Source organism: Tachyglossus aculeatus, chromosome 21 (genome assembly GCF_015852505.1).
Source record: "Tachyglossus aculeatus isolate mTacAcu1 chromosome 21, mTacAcu1.pri, whole genome shotgun sequence".
NCBI lineage: Eukaryota > Metazoa > Chordata > Mammalia > Monotremata > Tachyglossidae > Tachyglossus > Tachyglossus aculeatus.
This window is the reverse complement of record NC_052086.1, coordinates 45,640,206-45,662,881: the sequence shown is the minus strand read 5'-3', so window position 1 is coordinate 45,662,881 and position 22,676 is coordinate 45,640,206. Positions and strand designations below refer to the sequence as shown.

The 22,676-nt window shown below is 55.0% G+C and overlaps 1 protein-coding gene across 2 annotated transcripts in view; it reads right to left on the bottom strand.

Moving 5' to 3' along the window:
- Positions 1-4,785: 4,785 nt before the first annotated feature.
- Positions 4,786-22,676, bottom strand: part of MLST8 (MTOR associated protein, LST8 homolog) — a 31,141-nt gene continuing 13,250 nt past the window's right edge. For both annotated transcript variants that reach the window (XM_038762982.1, XM_038762981.1), the window contains exons 3-9: positions 21,731-21,782; positions 20,936-21,098; positions 19,843-19,918; positions 13,958-14,110; positions 8,507-8,631; positions 7,272-7,435; positions 4,786-5,832 (exon numbers count right to left, since the gene is read on the bottom strand). In XM_038762982.1, coding sequence (XP_038618910.1) covers positions 5,714-5,832; positions 7,272-7,435; positions 8,507-8,631; positions 13,958-14,110; positions 19,843-19,918; positions 20,936-21,098; positions 21,731-21,782 — 852 coding nt within the window. In that variant the 3' untranslated portion in view covers positions 4,786-5,713. The remainder of the gene's footprint in view (positions 5,833-7,271; positions 7,436-8,506; positions 8,632-13,957; positions 14,111-19,842; positions 19,919-20,935; positions 21,099-21,730; positions 21,783-22,676) is intronic.

Sequence of the window (22,676 nt, the reverse complement as noted above, 5' to 3'; positions counted from 1 at the left end):
ACTGTACTCTCCCAAGAGCTTAGTACAACATTTGGCACTCGAACAATATGATCGATTGACTGATCGAAGGGCTAATTCTAGGCTCAGCTTTGAACGGAGCCATCATTGTCCTTGGGGTCACCCCCTCCTCCTCATCTTGGGGCCTCAGTCTCCCCATCTGGAGAATGGAGCCAAGGAGCCTCCAGCTGTGGTCCTGGGAACCCCGGGAGAGACCGTGGGAGTCTGGTGGCCGGAGCACAGGGCTGGGAGTCAGGAGCTGACCTGCTTGACATCTTGACCTCTCTGGGCCTCAATGTCCTCGTATTTAAAATGGGGGTGATAATATCAGCCTCGCCCTAATAATAATCATAATTACGGTATTTGTTAAGCATTTACTATGTGCTGAGCGCCGTACTGAGCGGCGGGGTGGATACCATCAAATCGGGTTGGACACAGTTCCTGTCCTCTGTGGGACTCATGGTCTCAATGCCCATTTTCCGGATGAGGTAACTGAGGCCCAGAAAAGGAAGTGACTTGGCCAAGGTCATACAGCAGACAAGTGGTGGAGCCCAGAGAGGCTGTGATGCTGTAGGAGCTGGCAAACCCAAAGTGGGGGTGGGTTATCAATGGCCCCTGTCCTTTGGCCCAACCCCAGAGGCATTTCTGTACTGCTCCGCCTGGCCTGAACCAGTAGGCTTCATTCATTCGTTCATTCAGTGGTATTTACTGAGTGCTTACTGTGTGCAAAGCACTGTACTAAGTGCTTGGGAGAGTGCAATACGACAACAGACACATTTGCAGCTCAGAGGAATCCCCATTTGGGGGTGAGGACTCCCGGATGCAGGGTGGCTGTACAGTCTGGGTTAAGTGGCTTTCCCTCTCTGGGCCCGGGTGGGGGGCAACGGGCCCTCCCTGGGTCACCGATCGCCCCCGTCCACCGGTCCACCGGTCGGTCCGTCCGCGTCCAGCCCACGCTGCAGAACATGCGGCTGAAACTTCCGAGCGGCCCCGGGCCCCGCGTCAACCAGTCCGTGGCGGCGGACGAGGCCCAGGACACCGTGACCTTCGTCCTGACCCCGACGGCTGCTCAGTCCGGCAACCGGACCGGCGACTCCGCGACCACCGTGCTGTTCGATGGCAAGAATGTGAGACCACCCGCTCCTGTGGGGAGGGGAAGGGGCAGGGCCTGGGGGTGGGAGGACCACACTTGGCTCTGCCCCCGGGCCCCTCCAGCCCCATGCTGGGAGACCCCAAATCAATGGGGAGGGGCAGGCCAGGGGACGGGAGGATCACTCCTGGCTCTGCCCCTGGACCATCCCCAGCACTGTTCGATGGCCGGAAAGTGAGTGGGTGCCCCTCCCCTGGGCCCTCGGGCAGGGAAAGGAGGGGATCCCTCCTGGGGGCGCAGTGGGAATGCTGGGAATATCCCTGCTCTGCTGTGCCTTGCCATCCCGTGCCTTGCCGCGGGCAGGGCCTCGTGTGTTACCGCCCGGCTGGGCAGCCAGCCTGCTTCCTGCGTCTTCTGGAGCCCGGGGACCGCGAGGCCATGCAGCTGGTGCTCCAGGCCCCCCAGGCCCAACGGGTGAGATGACCACCGTCCCCCACCATGCCCCCAATCCATCAATGGGACCTACTGAGTGCTTACTGGGGGCAGGACACTGGACTAAGCGCGGGGGGAAAATTCAGTACAGCAGAGTTGACAGAGACCATCCCTGCCCCTGCTCACCATCCCCGGACTCGCCCCGAGGGACCTGTGCAGCCCAGTGGAAATGTACCGGTCTGGGAGCAGAGGGACTTCGATCATGGACCATAGTTATTGAGCGCCTACTGTGTGCAGAGCGCTGTTCATTCCATTCCATTCAATCGTATTTAATAATAATAATAATAATGATGATGGCATTTGTTAAGCGCTTACTATGTGCACAGCACTGTTCTAAGCGCCGGGGAGGTTACAAGGTGATCAGGTTGTCCCACGGGGGACTTACATTTTTAATCCCCATTTTACAGATGAGGTAACTGAGGCCCAGAGAAGTGGAGTGACTTGCCCAAAGTCACGCAGCTGACAATTAGCGGAGCCGGGATTTGAACCCATGACCTCTGACTCCAAAGCCCGGGCTCTTTCCACTGAGCCATGCTGCATCCCCTAAAATAATGATGGCATTTATTAAGCGCTTACTATGTGCAAAGCACTGTTCTAAGCGCCGGGGAGGTTACAAGGTGATCAGGTTGTCCCACGGGGGACTTACAGCTTTAATCCCCATTTTACAGATGAGGTAACTGAGGCCCAGAGAAGTGAAGTGACTCGCCCAAAGTCACGCAGCTGACAATTGGCGGAGCCGGGATTTGAACCCATGACCTCTGACTCCAAAGCCCGGGCTCTTTCCACTGAGCCATGCTGCTTCCCCTAAAATAATGATGGCATTTATTAAGCGCTTACTATGTGCAAAGCACTGTTCTAAGCGCTGGGGAGGTTACAAGGTGACCAGGTTGTCCCACGTGGGGCTCACAGTCTTAATCCCCATTTTCCAGATGAGGTAACTGAGGCACAGGGAAGTGAAGTGACTTGCCCGAAGTCACATAGCTGACAATTGGCGGAGCCGGGGTTTGAACCCATGGCCTCTGACTCCAAAGCCCGAGCGCTTTCTGTGTGCAGAGCACTGTGCTGAGCGCTTGGGAGAGTACGATATAACACTAAACGGACACATTCCCTGCCCACAAGGAGTTTACAGTAGCAGTAAGCTCGTTGGGAGAGTACAATAGAACAAAGTTGATAAACCTGTTCTCTGCCCACAATAATAATAATAATAATAATGGCATTTGTTAAGCGCTTACTATGTGCAAAGCGTTCTTCTAAGCACAATGAGTTTGCAGCCTAGATGGGTGTTGCTGGGCAGACTTGCCTACTATAAATAATAATAATAATTTTGGTATTTGTTAAGCGCTTACTATGTGCAAAGCACTGTCCTAAGCGCTGGGGGGATACAAGGTGATCAGGTTGTCCCACGTGGGGCTCACGGTCAATCCCCATTTTACAGATGAGGCAACTGAGGCTCTGAGAAGTTAAGTGACTTGCCCAAGGTCACACAGCGGACACGTGGCAGAGCCGGGATTCAAACCCATGACCTCTGACTCCAAAGCCCGTGCTCTTTCCACTGAGCCACGCTGCCCAGGTGCAAAAGTAGCAGCATGTTATAGTGGAAAGGGCACAGGCCTGGGAGCCTGCTGTGTGACCTTGGGCAAGTCACTTCGCCTCTCTGGGCCTCAGTTCCCTCACCTGTAAAGTGGGGATTGAGACCGTGAGGCCCCCAATTGGGACAGGGACTGTGTCCAACCCGATTTGCTTGTAGCCGGCCCGGCGCTTAGTATAGTGCCTGGCACATAGTAAGAAATGTCATAATTGCTATGACTAGGTGACCTTGGGCAAGTCACGTTTCTGGGCCTCAGTTTCCTGATCTGTAGAGTGGGGCTAAATCCCTGTTCTCCCTCCCACTTAGGCTGCGAGCCCTGTGTAGGACGACAGACGGGGTCCGAGGTGATCGCGCTGCTGCCGGGGTCTCCCAGGGTCTAGCCCCCCAAGTAGTGCGGTTATCATCAAGAGTTCAGAGACCCCTCGGCCTGCCCTGAGATGGGCCGGGTCCCCTCCATCCTCCCACAGGCCGGCTCCGGTTTCGGCGGGCGCGGCGGCCGGCGGGAGAGACAAAGGCCTGCCTGTGTCCGCCCAGCTCAGGAAGGTGGCCCCTCGTGGGGCGGGGGCGGCTCGGTTTCGGCGGAACAGAGGGCCCCTGTCTTCTCCCCCGGCCGAGGCCCGTGGGGGCCGGCAACTGGCCCTTTCGGCCCTTGACCCCCTCCCGCCGGGAGAGGAGGGTCACCGAGGCAGAGCCCCCTTCGCGCCCTCCGCCCACCGGGGTCTTCCTTTGCAGGAGGAGCCGTGGCGACATCTGGACAACGAGACCAGATACCAGCGGGAGTTCCTGGGGGTCCTGGGGGGGCACGAGGTGGACCCAGCGCTGGCGGGGGCCCCCATCCAACGCCTCTGCCGGCAGGCCCCCATTCACTGGGTCCGCAGAGTCGAGGGTGAGCCACACTCACACTCAATCATATTTATTGAGCGCTTACTGTGTGCAGAGCACTGTACTAAGCGCTCGGGAAGTACAAGTTGGCAACATATAGAGACGGTCCCTACCCAACAACCGGCTCACAGTCTAGAAGCCCGGTGTCTCTCCCTCACCCCTTGACCCCTGACGGCACATCAGGCTGTGGGCGAGGAAGGGAGAGACACCAGGCTGCGGGTGAACGGGGGAGAGACATCAGGCTGTGGGTAAGGAAAGACAGTAGGCTGTGAATAGGGGAGAGACGTCAGGCTGTGGAAGAGTGGGGAAATAAAAGAGAAACATCTGCTCCCCAGGACCGGGTGTCCTGTCGGGGTGGCCTCGATGCTTGCCCGGGGGTTTTGGGCTCCCTCCGGCGGGGTCCACTAGCCCAGGGGCTGGCCACGTAGTCCCGGAAGGCGTAGGAACAGCACTTCTCCCGCTTGGAAGAGGAGGGCAGGGGTCGGGCCCAGGGAGAAACCCCCAGAGTCATTCCAACACCTGGGTCCGCGGCAGGTCCCGGGAAGCAGAGGGTAATCTACCTCTGCATCGACATCTGCTTCCCCAACAACATCTGCGTGTCCGTCTGCTTCTACTATCTCCCGGATTAGCGCCCACCGGACAAGGTCGGGCGCTCACCGCCCGTGGTCGCCCCCAGACCCCACAGCCTCGGGCCGCGGGACCCCGGGTGGGGAGAAAAGACGAGCCACTCGTGGGAGGGATGGTTTACTTATTAATTAAGCAAACAGCATCCGGCCAGGGGTCCGGGTTAGAGTAGGAAGTGCCGCCCCGGGACCCTCCCATCAGTCCGGGGGCCTCCCCAGCCCAGGCCTGAAATAAAGTGATTCCCCAACGGTGGCTGGGGCCCCTTCTCTGTTCTTCGCGCCATCCATTCCCCTCTCTTCCCCCCAAAAAAGCAAGGGCCCTGGGGAAGAGTAGGAGGGGCGGCCCTCGGCCGGCTGGCCATTTTCCTCTCTGTCCTCAGATGGTGACACCCTAAGCGCTTAGTACAGTGCTCTGCACACAGTAAGCGCTCAATAAATACGATTGATTGATGAACTTTCCCTCCCCTTAACTTCCTCTGGCTGCGGCTCTCTGGTCAGAAGGCCCTGACCATTCCTCTGAGGGGGTGGGACCCTGGGAGTGTGGACACAGTGGGTTTTTGTGACGGCCCCCACCCAGGGGGCACTGGGTGAGGGTTCCAAGCCAGCTAGCGCCGGGCGCGGGCACCCTTTGACCCACCCTGGCCGGCAGCACCCTCCGTCTCCGGCCCGTGCGGCAGAAGAGATGAATCTGGAGCGATGGAGCTCCCCTCTGTTGGGGAGAGGACGGATGGGTGGACGGATGTACTGGACACCCCATCCCCGTGCAGCCGGCTGTGCTTCCCGGCACGCGGCGGGGACAGGACGGAGGGGATGGCGCCCACGCACACGTGACCGCACCCAGCCACGTGTCTAGAGGGCTGCGTCCATGCCCCGCACCCATGGCTGTAGGGGGCTTCTTCTGGAGAAAGCCGACCAGAATCTTTCCAAGACTGTCCTGGGGCCCGCTGCCGGGGATGGGGTGAGCGACGGCGGGAAGTGGACACGTCCACCCCTCCACCCACCGAGGCAGCCGGGGTCTGGCGTCTCCCCTTCGGCCAGCCGCTACCCCAGCACGCTGTCATTAAACGCCAGGCAAACGACGGCCTTCTGGTGGCCGCTGTACTCCCGCTTGATCTCCCCGGTCTCCACGCACCACAGCCGGGCCAGGTTGTCGGAGGACGCTGGGGACACAACAGACAGGTCACTACGCCGCCCCAACTTCCTCCACCTCCTCTACCCCCACTCCACCCCTTCCTGGCCTGCCCCTCCAGATGCCCCCCTCTCCCACCCGGTCCGCTCAGATGCCTGCCTCCCTCTCTCACCCGTCCAGTCCACCCCATCCAGATGCCCACCTCCTCCCTCCCCGATCCAGTCTGCTCAGATTCCCACCTCCCTCCATCAATCATCTGGTCTGCCCTGTCCAGATGCCCGCCTCTTCCCTCACCCAGCCAGTCCACCTGGTCCAGATGCCCACTTCCTCCATCACCTATCCAGTCTGCCTGGTCCAGATGCCCGCCTCCTCCCTTCTGGTCCGCCCTATCCAGATGCCCGCCCCTTCCCTCCCCAATCCAGTTCTCCTCCTCCCTCCCCAGTCTGGTCCACCCCATCCAGATGCCCTCCTCCTTCCTCCACGTTGCTTTGACTCAGATGCCGGACCCCTCCTTCCCCGGTCTGGTCCACCTCTTCCTCCCCACATCCGGGTTGCTTCATCCAGGTGCCCTCCTCCTCCCTCCCGAAGCCAGTGTGCCCCGTCCAGATAACAACAACAATAATAATGGTAGTTGTTAAGCGCTTGCTATGTGCCAAGCACTGTTCTAAGCGCTGGGGTAGATAGAAGGTAATCAGGTTGTCTCACCAGGGGCTCTCAGTCTTAATTCCCATTTTCCAGATGAGGTAACTGAGGCACAGAGAAGTGACTTGCCCAAGGTCACACAGCGGACAAGCGTGGAGCCGGGAATAGAACCCACGGTCCTCTGACTCTCAAGCCCCTGCTCTCGCCACTTGGCCATACCCACCTCCTCCCTCTCCCATCAGGCCTGCCCCATCCACTCCTCACAGTCCCTCCTTCTCACCTCTCCCGAGCCCCCCATGCCTTGAGTCCCATCCCTCCCTGGTTCATCCCAGCTGGACCCCAACCCCCCCAGGGTGGCAGCTACAGTGGGAATGGTATAAGGACAGATTGGGGTGGGGAGGGGGCTAAGAGGAGCCTCAGTGGAGTTGGTATCAGAGAGGCGCAGAGCTGGGGAGACGGTCAGGCCGCTCCCTAAAGAGGGGCAGGGCGGCCGAGTCAGAATCAGGGCATCCCTGCCCTCATCCCGGCTCTACCACTTCCCTGCTAGGTGACCCTGGGTAAATCATCTCACTTCCCTGGGCCTCAGTTCCCTCTGCACCATGCTTGGCACATAGCAAGTGCTCAGCAAAACCTATTATTATTATGTGCCAAGCACTGGGGTAGATACAACAGATGCAAACTGGCCTGTCCCCCTCCTACTACTGTCCTATACGGGACTCCCAATCTAAAGGGAGGGAGAGCAGGTATTGGTGCCCCATTCTACAGATGGGGAAACTGAGGTGCACGAAGACCCGTGCTTGGTGCATGGCGCCGGCGGGAGGGTCTCACCGGTGACAATGTACTGAGAGTCCCCGGAGAAGGCGCAGCCCCACATCCAGCCCCGCGACGTCTCTCCCGGGTTGCTGCTCTTGATGCTCAGCTCCGTCATCAGGGAGAAGTTGGACGTCCTCCAGATCTTGCAGGTCTGGTCAGCCGAGCACGTGGCCAGGAGCCTGGGGATGTCACGGGGTCGTCAGCTCGTGGAAGGTGGAGCCGGGCCGCCTGGCATCCACCCACCCTTGCGCAGATCTCACGCTCTCACCATGTGACTGCCCTGACCGTCCAATTCCTATCAGCCTTTGTGCTTCTGGCTCCCCTCTCCCAGTGGAAGGCACCCAAGGGCTTCAATTCCCCTCCCCAGGGGTCCCGGGGCACATGTCCTGGTAGACTCTATCCCTTGGGGCCATTTGGCTGGGAGCCCGGGGTGGGTGGGGTGTCTCTCCCACTCTCTTCAGCGAGTTCTCATTGTCTAGGTGCAGCCCCCAAGAGCCAGGGACTCCCTCCAAGACGCCGCCAGCTAGGAGACGGGAGGCTGTTGCGGGGACGGGGGGGTTCACCTCTCTGGGGGCCTGCAAGCCAGTGAAGCCTTGGCTCCAACTGCCGTTGTGATTTTGACACCCGTCTCCATGTTTTGTTTCGTTGTCTGTCTCCCCCTTCTAGACTGCGAGCCCGCTGTTGGGTGGGGACCGTCTCCTTAAGTTGCCGACTCGCACTTCCCAAGGGCTTAGTCCAGTGCTCTGCACACAGTAAGCGCTCAATAAGCGCGACTGAATGAGCGAATGAATTGTACTACGAGGGAGAGGCCGCTGGAAGGGTGGGGCCAGGGGGTCCCATGGGGGAGGGACGGTGACAGGAGTGGGTCCTCCCACACTCCCAACCGGAGTTCCTTCTATCAGCCTTGTTCTTATCCTATAAAGGGCATCCCCACCCCTACCCCCCTGCCGTCACTCTCCCCTTCTCTGCCCTCAGGCCCCCACTGTCATCCCACCCGTCTCCCACAGCCTTGGTGGGCCTCTCGAAGCGCTAACCCACAGCCTCCGAGCTGGGAGCGAGCGCACGGATAAGAGGATAGACGAGCCGCGTCTCAGGCCTGGGATCTGTCAACGGGCCCCCGTCGGGGCTGCCCGGCCCCCCCAAACCCTCCCACGCCCCCGGGGGGCTGTGGCCCAGTATGGAGGCCTGCCTGGGGGAGAGGGGGAGATGCCTGAGGGGAGGGAGAAGGGGGCGCAGGCCGAGTCCCTCACGTGGAGTCAGGGCTGAACTTGCACTGCAGGGCATAGCGGTTGTGGGCCGGGATCTTCGTTTTGGGGATCAGCTGGGTCACCTCCTCCCCGATGCCCCCAGTCAGGTTCCACACGTAGCAGTTGCCCTGAAAAGCCGAACGGGGGGGGGGGGGGGACCTGTCAATCAATCCGTCAACCCGTCGGTGGTAATGACTGAGCACCTGCTGTGGGCGCAGCACTGTACTGAGCGCTTGAGTTGAAGAGAATTAGAAGACACGATCCCTGCCCTTAAGAAGCTTACAGACTAGGAGGAAGAGACAGGAAAAAAATCACTTGGAAACAGCGGGAGGAGGAGAAAGGAGCAAGGACAGAGCTAGAGGAAGCTAGCACAAACGTTTCAGGATAGAAATAAATAAAATACATAAAGAAATACCTGCAGACTCAGAAACGCTGAGAACAGGGATGGAATGATGATGATGGCATTATTATATTATAATAATTACAGTAGTATTATTATTTTAATGGCATATATTAAGCACTTACTATGAGCAAAGCACTGTTCTAAGCGCTGGGGAGGTTACAAGGTGATCAGGTTGTCCCACAGGGGGCTCGCAGTCTTAATCCCCATTTTACAGATGAGGTAGCTGAGGCCCAGAAGTGTTAAGTAACTTGTCCAAAGTCACACAGCTGACAATTGGCAGAGCCAGGATTAAGCGCTTATTGTGTCACGCACTGTTCTAAGCGCTGGGGTAGATACAAGCAAATCAGGTTGGACGGAGTCCCTGTCCCACACTGGGGCTCAGTCTTATTCCCCATTTTACAGATGAGGTGACTGAGGCCTAGAAAAGTGAAGCGACTGGACCAAGGTCACGCTGCAGACATGTGGTGGAGCCGGGATTAGAACCCAGGTCCTTCTGACGCTCAGGCCCGTGTTTTATCCACTGAGCCAGTGGTTGGCTATTGGACTGACGAGGCTGGGGATGGCTTCCTGGAAGAGGCGGGCTTTCAGGAGGTTTGGAAGGTGGAGAGGGTTGTAGTCTGGAGGGGGTTGGCGGGGGCGTTGGAGGCCCTCTAGGTCAGCCCCTTCCTTTCATTCAATCCATTCAATTGTATTTATTGAGCGCTTACTGTGTGCAGAGCACTGTACTAAGCGCTTGGGAAGTCCAAGTTGGCAACATCTACAGACGGTCCCTACCCAACAGGGGGCTCCCAGTCTAGAAGGGGGAGACAGACAACAAAACAAAACCTATTAACCAAATAAAAGAAATAGAATAAATATGTACAAATAAAATAAAAGAGTAATAAATATTACTAGAATAGAACACATCTATTCTATTTATTTTATTAGTATGTTTGGTTTGGTTCTCTGTCTCCCCCTTTTAGACTGTGAGCCCACTGTTGGGTAGGGACTGCCTCTAGCTGTTGCCAATCTGTACTTCCCAAGCGCTTAGTCCAGTGCTCTGCACATAGTGAGCGCTCAATAAATACGATTGATGATGATGATGATGATGATAAATAGGTACAAACGTATATACATTCATTCATTTCATTCAATTGTATTTATTGAGCGCTTACTTCACGCAGGTCCGGCCCGTCCCGGCCCGTCCCCACCTTGCCCCCTTCCCTGGACCCCTGGTTCTGGGCCTCTAGGCTCCCGAGTGTGGCTGGACGTGGGTCAGGGGACCAAAGTTTTCAACATTTTTCATTGCGGGGATGAATAAGAATTAACGGGGGCACCAGCAGTAGCTCGTGGCCACAGCGGACGCCAAAGGCTGCTGGTCTTGCCCACCTCTCTTCCTCCCTTCAAAGCCCTACTGAGAGCTCACCTCCTCCAGGAGGCCTTCCCAGACCGAGCCCCCCCCACTTCATTCATTCATTCAATCGGATTTATTGAGCGCTTACCATGTGCAGAGCACTGTACTAAGCGCTTGGGAAGTCCAAGTTGGCAACATATAGAGACGGTCCCTACCCAACAGTGGGCTCACAGTCTAGATATGGACATAAGTGCTGAGGGGCTGGGAAGGGGGATGAATAAAGGGAGCAAACCAGAGTGACGCAGAAGGGAGTGGGAGAAGACAAGAGGAGGGCTTAGTCGAGCAAGGCCTCTTAGAGGAGATGTGCCTCAGTAAGGCTTTGAAGCAGGGGGAGAGTAATTATAATAATGATAATAATAATAATGTTGGTATTTGTTAAGCGCTTACTATGTGCAAAGCACCGTTCTAAGCACTGGGGTAGATGCAAGGTAATCAGGTTGTCCCACGAGGGGCTCACAGTCTTCATCCCCATTTACAGATGAGGGAACTGAGGCCCAGAGAAGCGAAGTGACTTGCCCAAAGTCACACAGCTGACAAGGGGCGGAGCTGGGATTTGAACCCACGACCTCTGACTCCAAAGCCCCCACTTATCCTCTGCTCCTCCTCCCCTCATCGCCCCCACTCCCTCCCTCTGCCCTACCCCTTCCCCTCCCCACAGCACTTGTGTATATTTGTACATATGTATTACTCTATTTTATTAATGATGTGTATCTATCTATAATTCTATTTATTTTGACGGTATTGACACCTGCCTACTTGTTTTGTTGTCTGTCTCCCCCCTTCTAGACTGTGAGCTCATTGTTGGGTAGGGACTGTAGCTGTTGCCGAATTGTACTTTCCAAACGCTTGGTACAGTGCTCTGCACACAGTAAGCGCTCAGTAAATACGACTGAATGAATGAATGAATGAATGAATGGTCTCTGGATGACTTTGAATCTGCCAGATTTAGGCCCTGCCCCCTTCTAGCCTGTGAGCTCACTGTTGGGTAGGGACTGTAGCTGGTGCCGAATTGTACTTTCCAAACGCTTGGTACAGTGCTCTGCACACAGTAAGCGCTCAGTAAATACGACTGAATGGATGAATGAATGAATGAATGGTCTCTGGATGACTTTGAATCTGCCAGATTTAGGCCCTGCCCCCTTCTAGCCTGTGAGCTCACTGTTGGGTAGGGACTGTAGCTGGTGCCGAATTGTACTTTCCAAACGCTTGGTACAGTGCTCTGCACACAGTAAGCGCTCAGTAAATACGACTGAATGAATGAATGAATGAATGGTCTCTGGATGACTTTGAATCTGCCAGATTTAGGCCCTGCCCCCTCCTAGACTGTGAGCTCACTGTTGGGTAGGGACTGTAGCTGTTGCCGAATTGTACTTTCCAAACGCTTGGTACAGTGCTCTGCACACAGTAAGCGCTCAGTAAATACTACTGAATGAATGAATGAATGAATGAATGAATGAATGGTCTCTGGATGACTTTGAATCTGGCAGATTTAGGCCCTGCCCCAGAAGCTGGGCCCTGCTTCAGGGAGGGACTGGAAATAGCCTTTTGACTTGTTTGGGACTAGTTTTGTGGGATGGGGAAGGGCAGGGACCGGTCATCTAGGTAGCCCCTGACGGGATGTGTGGCTGCAAGGAATCCAGTTAGAGGGAGGCAGGTAGGGTGACCCGCTGAAGGGAGCCTGGGGCTGGGACTCAGGAAAAACTCCTCACTCTCGGCTTCAAGGCTGTCCATCACCTCGCCCCTCCTACCCCACCTCCCTTCTCTCCTACAGCTCAGCCTGCACCCTCCGCTCCTCTGCCGCTGCTGACCTCCTCACTGGGCCTCATAATAATAAATAGTAATGATAATGTTGGCATTTGTTAAGCGCTTACTACGTGCAAAGCACTGTTCTAAGCGCTTGGGGGATACAAAGTGATCAGGTTGTCCCACGTGGGGCTCACAGTCTTAATCCCCACTTTACAGATGAGGGAACTGAGGCTCAGAGAAGTTAAGTGACTTGCCCAATGTTACACAGCAGACATGCGGCGGAGCCGGGATTCGAACCCATGACCTCTGACTCCAAAGCCTGTACTCTTTCCACTCTTTCCACTCTTCCACAGGCCTCATTCTTGCCTGTCCCACCATCGACCCCTGGCCCACGTCCTTCCCCGGGCCTGGAATGCCCCCAATCCCTCCGCACATCCACCAAGCTAGCTCTCTTCTTCCCTTCAAAGCCCTACTGAGAGCTCACCTCCTCCAGGAGGCCTTCCCAGACTGAGCCCCCTTTTTCCTCTCCTCCTCCCCATCTCCCCCGCCCTACCTCCTTCCCTCCCCACAGCACCTGTATATATATTTGTACAGATTTATTACTCTATTTATTTTACTTGTACATATTTACTAGTCTATTTATTCTGTTAACGATGTGCCTATAGCTTTAAGTCTATTTGTTCTGACGATTTTGACATCTGTCTACATGTTTTGTTGTCTGTCTCTCCCTTCTAGACTGTGAGCCCGCTGTTGGGTAGGGACCGTCTCTATACGTTGCCGGCTTGTACTTCCCAAGCGCTTAGTACAGTGCTCTGCATACAGTAAGCGCCAATAAATACGACTGAATGAATGAATGAGTGAATGAGATGGGGGTTCCAGGCCCAGCTCCACAGCTGGCCCTCTGTGTGACCTTGGGCAAATCACTTGACCTCTCTGGGCCCCAGCTGCCTGCCCTGTACAATGGAGACCAGATCTTGCTGGCCCTCCCTCTAAGACTGTAAGCCCCATGTGGGGCAGGGATTGGGTCCAACTGAATTCACTTCTATCGCCGCAGCGCCGTGCTGGCACCCAGTAGGCACCAAATCCATACCGTCAAGATTTATTCCGTTGGGAGAGACTGTAAGCTCTCGGTGGGCAGGGAATGTGTCTGTTTATTGTCATAATGTACCCTCCCAAGCACTTGGGTCTCAGTTGGTGGCTCACTGACAAGAGCCCGGGCTTTGGAGTCAGAGGTTATGGGTTCAAATCCCGGCTCCTCCAATTGTCGGCTGTGTGACTTTGGGCAAGTCACTTCACTTCTCTGGGCCTCAGTTACCTTCATCTGTAAAATGGGGATTAAGACTGTGAACCCCAAGTGGGACAACCTGATCACCTCGTATCCTCCCCAGCGCTTAGAACAGTGCTTTGCGCATAGTAAGCGCTTAACAAATGCCATCATTATTATTATTATTGTTATTATTATTATTATTATTATTATTATTATTAGTAGTAGTAGTAGTAGTAGTAGTAGTAGTAGTAGTAGTAGTAGTACGGTGCTCTGCACACAGTAAGCTTTCAAGAAATACGACTGAATCCATTAAAAGGGAATGACCAAGTTCTCCCATCCACCCACCACCATCATCATCATCATCAATTGTATTTATTGAGCGCTTACTATGTGCAGAGGACTGTACTAAGCGCTTGGGAAGTACAAATTGGCAGCGTATAGAGACAGTCCCTACCCAACAGTGGGCTCACAGTCTAGAAGGGGGAGACAACAACCACCCCGTCCACCGGTCCCTCACCCACGTGCCCATCTGCCTTTGTGCCAACCAGTCTGCCACCCGCCCTTCAGCCTTCCCTCCCGCTGGCCCCTGGTGCCGCCCTCACTCGCCCGATCCCTCCCCACGGCGGCCCCGACGCCGGCGCCTACCGAGCTGTTGACGGCCGCCATGTAGCTGGCATCGGGGTCGATGTGGACGGCGTTGATGCAGACCTCTGGCTCGGGGATCAGCTGCTCGTTGTGGTCGGTCTTGAGGTCCCAGATGTGGACGGCCCCGCTCTGGTCCCCCACGATCAGCTCGGCCTGCGGCGGGAAGGGGCGGGGGCCGGGTCAGCCCCACCCACTGGGCCCGCCGCCCCCACCGTGGACCACCCCACAGCCCGGACCCCCAAACCCAGATCGCCACAGCCCGGACCCCTGCAGCTCTGTCTCCCCCTTTTAGACTGTGAGCCCACTGTTGGGTAGGGACTGTCTCTATATGTTGCCAATTTGTACTTCCCAAGTGCTTAGTACAGTGCTCTGCACATAGTAAGCGCTCAATAAATACGATTGATGATGATGATGATGAGCTCAGCTCCAGTGACCCTCTGAACCCGGACGGGCGGGAAGGGGACCCTCGAGAGTGGAAGCTCCTTGTGAGTAGGGAATGTGACTACCAACTCTGTTGTACTGTACTCTCTCGACCTTCGACTGATTAATTGCTTGTGTGCGGATTCACGTGCTGGCCACTGAACGAAATCGGCCTCGAGGCCGGGGTCAGGGGAATGGAAGAGGAGGACAGCTGGAACACTGCTTGGGATCCCCAGGAGAAAAAATGTTCTCTTAGTCCCTCACTGGTCCCCTAGCCCAAAGGCTGGCTCAGGGTTGGGGTGGGCTGTTGGAGACCAAGTAGGGGGTCTAACCTCCTCATTGTGCCTCGTTCTTGCCCGTCCCACCATCAACCCCCGGCCCACGTCCTTCCCCTGGCCCGGAATGCCCTCCCTCCACACATCCGCCAAGCTAGCTCTCTTCCTCCCTTCAAAGCCCCACTGAGAGCTCACCTCCTCCAGCAGGCCTTCCCAGACTGAGCCCTCCCTTTTCCTCTGCTTCTCCTCTCCTCCCCATCACCCCCACTCCCTCTCTCTGCCTTACCCCCTTCCCCTCCCCACAGCACTTGCATATATCTATTATTCTATTTTATTAGAGAAGCAGCGTGGCTCAGTGGAAACAGCCCGGGCTTGGGAGTCAGAGGTCATGGGTTCTAATCCCGGCTCCGCCGCTTGTCAGCTGGGTGACTTTGGGCAAGTCGCTTTACTTCTCTGTGCCTCAGTTACCTCATCTGTAAAATGGGGATGAAGACTGTGAGCCCCATGTGGGACAACCTGATCACCTTGTAATAATAATGATAATAATGATGGCATTTATTAAGCGCTTACTATGTGCAAAGCACTGTTCTAAGCGCTGGGGAGGTTACAAGGTGATCAGGTATCCCCCCAGCACTTGGAACAGTTCTTAGCACACAGTAAGTGCTTAACAAATGTCATCATCATCATTATCATTATGTGTGTCTAACTATTTATCTATTTTGATGATATACAAATGCCGTCATTATTATTTTTATGTGCGTCTATATAACTATTTATCTATTTTGATGATATACAAATGCCATCATCATTTTTATGATTATGTGCATCTATCTATAACTATTTATCTGTTTTGATGATATTGATTCATTCATTCATTCAATAGTATTTACTGAGCGCTTACTGTGTGCAGAGCACTGTACTAAGCGTTTGGGAAGTACAAGTTGGCAACATATAGAGATGGTCTCTACCCAACAGCGGGCTCACAGTCTAGAAGGGGGAGACAGAGAGCAAAACAAAACATATTAACAAAATAAAATACGTAGAATAAATACATACAAGTAAAATAGAGTAATAAATACGTACAAACATATATACATATATATATATATAGGCGCTGTGGGGAGGGGAAGGAGGTAAGGCGGAGGGGAAGGGGGCAAAGAGGAAGGAGGGGGCTCAGTCTGGGAAGGCCTCCTGGAGGAGGTGAGCTCTCAGTAGGGCCTTGAAGGGAGGAAGAGAGCTAGCTTGGCGGGTGGGCAGAGGGAGGGCATTCCAGGCCAGGGGGAGGACGTGGGCTGGGGGTCGACGGTGGGACAGGTAAGAACGAGGCACGGTGAGGAGATAAGCGGCAGAGGAGCGGAGGGTGCGGGCTGGGCTGGAGAAGGAGAGAAGGGAGGTGAGGGAGGAGGGGGCGAGGGGATGGACAGCCTTGAAGCCGAAGGTGAGGAGTTTCTGCCTGATGCGTAGGTTGATTGATAGCCACTGGAGATTTTTGATGCCTGTCTACTTATTTTGTGTTGTTGTCTGTCTCCCCCTTCTAGACTGTGAGCCCGTTGTTGGGTAGGGACCGTCTCTATATGTTGCCAAGTTGTCCTTCCCAAGCGCTTAGTACGGTGCTCTGCACACAGTAAGCGCTCAATAAATACGAATGAATGAATGAATGAATGAACGTGGGCCTGGGGCTGGGCTGAGTCCAGAGGTGAGGACTGACTTCTAGGGGGCCTCGCGGCCGTGCGCCACAGCGCCACCTAGTGCCCACTCCGGAGAGGAGCCTACGGCGCCACCTAGTGCCCACTCCGGAAAGGACCCTACGGCGCCACCTAGTGCCCACTCCGGAGAGGACCCTACGGCGCCACCTAGTGCCCACTCCGGAGAGGACCCTACGGCGCCACCTAGTGCCCACTCCGGAAAGGACCCAACGGCGCCACCTAGTGCCCACTCCGGAGAGGACCCTACGGCGCCACCTAGTGCCCACTCCGGAGAGGACCCTACGGCGCCACCTAGTGCCCACTCCGGAGAGGACCCTACGGCGCCACCTAGTGCCCACTCCGGAGAGGACCCTACGGCGCCACCTAGTGCCCACTCCGGAGAGGACCCTACGGCGCCACCTAGTGCCCACTCCCGAAAGTGCCTCCCGATGCCACCTTATACCCTCGCCTCTCATTCCTTCATTCACTCATTCAATCGTATTTATTGAGCGCTTACTGTGTGCAGAGCACTGTACTAAGCGCTTGGAAAGCACAAGTCGGCAACATGTAGAGATGGTCCCTACCCAACAACGGGCTCACAGTCTAGAAGGGGGAGACAGACAACAAAACAAAACATGTGGACATCCCAAGCTGAAAGTTTGACTTGTTTTTCTCAGGCCGCCTTCCACGCAATACATATTTATTCTATTTATTTTATTTTGTTAGTATATTTGGTTTTGTTCTCTGTCTCCCCCTTGTTTTGTTCTCTGTCTCCCCCTTCTAGACTGTGAGCCCACTGTTGGGTAGGGACCGTCTCTAGATGTTGCCAACTTGTACTTCCCCAGCGCTTAGTACAGTGCTCTGCATACAGTAAGTGCTCAATAAATACGACTGAATGAATGAATGAATGCTCTCTTAATAATGGCATTTATTAAGCGCTTACTATGTGCAAAGCACTGTTTTAAGCACGGGGGAGGTTACAAGGTGATCAGGTTGTCCCACTGGGGGCTCACAATCTTAATCCCCATTTTACAGATGAGGGAACTGAGGCACAGAGAAGTGAAGTGACTTGCCCAAAGTCACACAGCCGACCATTGGCGGTGCCGGATTTGAACTCATGACCTCTGACTCCAAAGCCCAGGCTCTTTTCCACTGAGCCACGCTGCTTCTCTGCCTTAGAACCAAAGGGAGGATTGTTCTGTTTTGATTTAAGACTACACAGGTTTCTTCAAGTTGTGGAAAGATGGGTCCAGAGGCAACTCACCCAAGATCACAAAATCCTGAAGAAAAAATAAATTGTTAGATGCTTTGGTAAACACTATGTTGAGTTTCTAAAGCTCCCTCTGTGCAGTGACACAACCGTTGGAAGAGTAGTCATTTATAGAGGGAAGCGTGAGGCCAGTGCAGTTGTATTGTAAGGTTAAAGGCACTCTTTCATGTATCCAAATGTGGTTAAAGTGAGGAGATGGAGGAAATGAAGTGATTTATATATGTATATATCCTGTATATGTTTGTACATATTTATTACTTTATTTTACTTGTACATATTTATTCTATTTATTTTATTTTGTTAATACGTTTTGTTTTGTTGCCCGTCTCCCCCTTCTAGACTGTGAGCCCGCTGTTGGGTAGGGACCATCTCTATATGTTGCCGACTTGTACTTCCCAAGCGCTTAGTACAGTGCTCTGCACACAGTAAGCACTCAATAAACATGATTGAATGAATGAATGAACGAACCTCACTACTGCTGTCCAGTTTGGAGCTGGACACCGTTGCTCAGAGCCAGCTGTCCACGGCAGTTGCGGTCACTCAATCCCCGAAGGCCGCAAGTTCCCCCGTGCCCCTCGCCGGCTGAGAGCCAGCTCTCCAGGGAGGGAGAGACCCCCAAGGTTCAGTTCTGGGTCTCCGTCTATTCTCTATCTACACCCGCTCCCTTGTAGGATGATTCCCAAATTCATTCAATCGTATTTATTGAGCGCTTACTGTGTGCAGAGCGCTGTACTAAGCGCTTGGGAAGTCCAAGTTGGCAACATATAGAGACGGTCCCTACCTAACAACGGCTCACAGTCTACATCCCCAGCCCCAACCTCTTTCCTCTGCAGTCTCGAATTTCCTCCTGACTTCAGGACATTGCTACCTGCATAATAATAATGATGGTGATGGCATTTATTAAGCACTTACTATGTGCCAAGCACTGTTCTAAGCACTAGGGAGGTTACAAGGTGATCAGGTTGTCCCACAGGGGGCTCACATTAATCCCCATTTTACAGATGAAGGAACTGAGGCCCAGGGAAGTTAAGTGACTTGCCCAAAGTCACACAGCTGACAATTGGGAGAGCCGGGATTTGAGCCCATGACCTCTGACTCTAAAGCCTGTGCTCTTTCCACTGAGCCAGGCTGCTTCTCTGACATGTCCCACTGACACCACTGCTACCTAGCCCATTGTTGGGTAGGGATTGTCTCTAATTGTTGCCAAATTGTACTTTCCAAGGGCTTAATACAGTGCTCTGCACACAGTAAGCGCTCAATACGATTGAATGAATGAATGAATGGATGTCCCACTGACACCTCAAACCCTATCCTCCTCCAGACTTTCCCATCACTGTAGACGGCACCACCATCCTCCGTCTCACAAGCACATAACCTTGGCATTATCCTCGACTCCTCTCTCTCATTCAACCCACATATTCAATGCCACTAAATCTTGTTGTTTCAGCCTTCCCGACATCGCTAAAATCTTCCCTTTCCTCTCCAATGAAACTGCTGCCATGTTGATCCAAGCAATTATCCCATCCCAACTTGGACAACTGCATCAGTTTCCTTGCTGACCTCCCTGCCTCCTGCCTCTTCCCACTTCAGTCCAAACTTCACTCCGCTGCCTGTTCATTTCTCTACAGAAAAGTTCAGTTCATGTTTCCCCTCTCAAGAACCTCCAGTGGTTGCCCATCCATCTCTGCATCAAACTTCTCACTGTGGGTTTTAAAGCACTCAATCACTGCGCCCTCTCCTATCAAAATAGTGATATCCTACTAAAACCCAGCAGTTTCACTTGGCTCCTCTAACTCTAATCATTCGCTGTATCTCGATCTTGTCTATCTTGCTGCCTATCCCTTGGCCAGGTCCTGCCTCTGGCCCGGCACTCCCTCCCTCTTCATATCCAACAGATGATCACTCTGCCCACCTCCAAGGCCTTATTAAAATCATAACTCCTCCAAGAGGCCTTCCCCGACTCAGCCCTCATTTCCCCTTCTCCCATTCCCTTCTGCATCCCCCTCACACTTGGATTTGTCCCCTTTATTTACCCCACCTTTAGCCCCAAAGCACTTACATTCCTACCTGTAACTTATTTTAATATCACTCTCCCCTTCCAGACTGTAAGCTCCTCGTGGGCAGGGAATGTGTCTACCGTCTCGGTTGTATTATATTCTCCCAAGTGCTTAGTACAGTACCCTGCACCCAAAAAGCGCTCAATAAATACGATTGATTGACTGATTGGGTGCGTACCTGGTTGGGGTGCAGGCAGACACAGTTGATGGGGGCATTCACCTGGAAGATCCGCTGACACTGGAGGTTGCGAGATCTGCAAGGAAACTGAGGTTGGTGCTGGACCCTGGGGGAGCCCAGAGGGAGGCCTTGCTGGCCGGTGCGCCCTGAGTTCAGGACCCGGTGGCCTCATGAGGCTTGTTTCTCCCCCAACAGAGAGGAGTGTGGGGATCTCTGAGGCGCCGAGCCCAAAGACCCAGAACTCAGGGTGCGGAGACCCAGAGACAGAAGGCCCAGGGCTAAGAAGCCCAAGGAAATGGATGGGTGGGGCGGGTCTGGCTTAGAGGGTCTCCAAACCCCCTGCCAAACCCTCCCCAACCCACAGCCCTCTCCACGTTCAAAGTCTGAAATCCCACCACCTCCAGGAAGCCTGTGACATGGGGCAAATCCCTGAACCTCTCTATAATAATAATGGCACTTGTTAAGCGCTTACTATGGGCAAAGCACTGTTCTAAGCGCTGGGGGGATACAAGGGGATCAGGTTGTCCCACGTGGGGCTCACAGTCATAACCCCCATTTTACCGATGAGATAACTGAGGCTCAGAGAAGTTAAGTGACTTGCCCAAGGTCACACAGCAGACAGGTGGCAGAGCCGGAATTAGAACCCATGACCTCTGACTCCAAAGCCCGTGCTCTTCCCACTGAGCCATGCTGCTTCTAGGCTCAGTCTCCCCCTCTGTAAGATGGAGGGTCAGATCCCTGCTCTCTCTCTCTCTCTCTCTCACAAACTGGGAGTCCTGAGAGAGGAAGGGGCCACATCCAATGGGCTTATGCTGGGATAGGCCCAGTGTTCGGCACAGTGTCCCCTCTTCTCCCTGATGCTACTGATGTCTGTTTATTTGTTTCGATGTCTGTCTTCCCCTTTCTGGACTGTGAACCCGTTGTGGGCAGGGACAGTCTCTATTCGTTGCTGAATTGTACTTCCCAAGCACTTAGTACAGTGCTCTGCACACAGGAAGCGCTCAAAAGATTTGACTGAATGAATGCCGGCGGCCGGAGAGAGCGTGGGCAGCACCCAGGGAGGCCATCGGCAGCAGCTGGGGGCGGGGGCTACCTGAGGTCCCAGATCCTGGCCATGCAGTCCTCCCCGCCGGTGTACATCCAGCGGCCGTCCTCGTGGAAGCCCACCGACGACACGTTCTTGCTGACGCCGTCGTAGTTGATGACGGGGTTGGGGTTGTTGGAGTTCAGGTCGTACATGCGGATGTGCTGGTAGCCTGGGGGAGGCCGGGAGGGACACAGGACATCTGGACCCCACCCCAGCCCCTGCCTCAGCCTCCTCCCCAACCCGGGCAAGGGGAGAATCCGGCGGCAGTGGGCGGGGGGACTCCCCAACCGGGAGAATGCCGGGAGAGCCGTGATGCCCACTGCCACCATGACACTGATGAAGGGGGTCACGGAGAGGCAGGGGACGGACGGGTGGGGATGGGTGGGGAGCGGAAGAGGCAGGGGAGTGGCCCAAAAATACACTCGCCCTGCTCCACCCAAGCTGCCCGACACTATGGAGCTGGTATGGATGCCACCCTTGTCCTCTTCCCCCCAAGGGCTGTCGGGTGGGAGGAGCTGGAGGCTGGGGCTTGGAAGGTCCCGGGCTCAGCAACGCCGGCACGAAGCCGGGCTGGCCACAGCCCCACCGCTTGATTTGACAATAATTCAGGGATGGTCCGTGGGGGGCCCAGTGGGGCGAAGGGGTTTAGGCAGATGGTCCGAGAGGGCATCCAGGTGAAGGGGAGGGGACTGAGGAGGTGGTCCGTGGGAGGGCAAATGAGGAGACGGTCTGTGGGAGGGCGCAGCAGGGAGGGTCTAGGGGAGGGGAACGGGGAGACGATCGTGGAGATGGTGTGGGTACCTGCGGCGGCGACCATGCTGCGATCTGGAGTGATTTCCAGGGCGTTGACTTGCTGAACAGTGGGTTAAGGTTGGCGAGCATAGGGTTGCCAGGGTCATGGGGTTGTTGGCAGTGGCAGCAGCAGTTTTCTGGGGGCCTGGCAACGAGTCCAGTGGCGCCAAGGCAGAAGCTGTCCGGCCTCTCTGAAACTAACTGGAACTCTCCGGGGCTCTCTGGAACAATCCGAGGTTCTTGTGAACTCTCTGGTGGGGGGTGGTGGGGGGGTGTCTTGGGAGTTCTCTGGAACAATTTGGGGCTCTTCAGAGGTCTTTGGAACAATTCAGAACGTCCTGGACCTCTCCGGACTAACCTAAGGCTCACCAGGGCCTGAAAGCTGGCAGGCTTTTCAGGGAGGGGCGGGGAGGGTGGGGCAGCCTCAGAGGAGCTCAGCACTCAGAATCATGGGGGGCTGGGGTCAGGGGCCTCACCGGCCCCCTGGAGAGACCAGCGGGTGATTCTTCAGGGGGCCGCCCCCTGATCCCCATGAGACAGACAGCCTGCTATATCTCCTCTGCCGTCCTGAGCGCTTCTGTAGTGGAGACCACGGAAATCTGCAGGGATCCCCTGGAGGACCGAGGACGGTCCCTCAAGCCGGGGACTGGTCAGTCCAACCGGGGGAGGTCGAGTCAGCTCCCGGAAGGCTAAGGGTAGACTTGTTCGTTGTTGCCAAGGCTCTCAACTCCACGTCTGACAGGCCAGTAAGCTCCCTTTCTTCCAAATCCTCCTAAAAAAACACAACCCATCTCCTCCAGGAAGCCTTCCCAGACTAATCTCTCCTCTCCCCACCTATTCGCCCTCCCTTCTGCATCGTCTTCGCCGTTGGGTCTGTACCTCATAAATGCTTTGATAGTTCCAGACCCCCCACCCAAGAACTTACGAACAGATCGCTAGACTCTGATCTGTAATT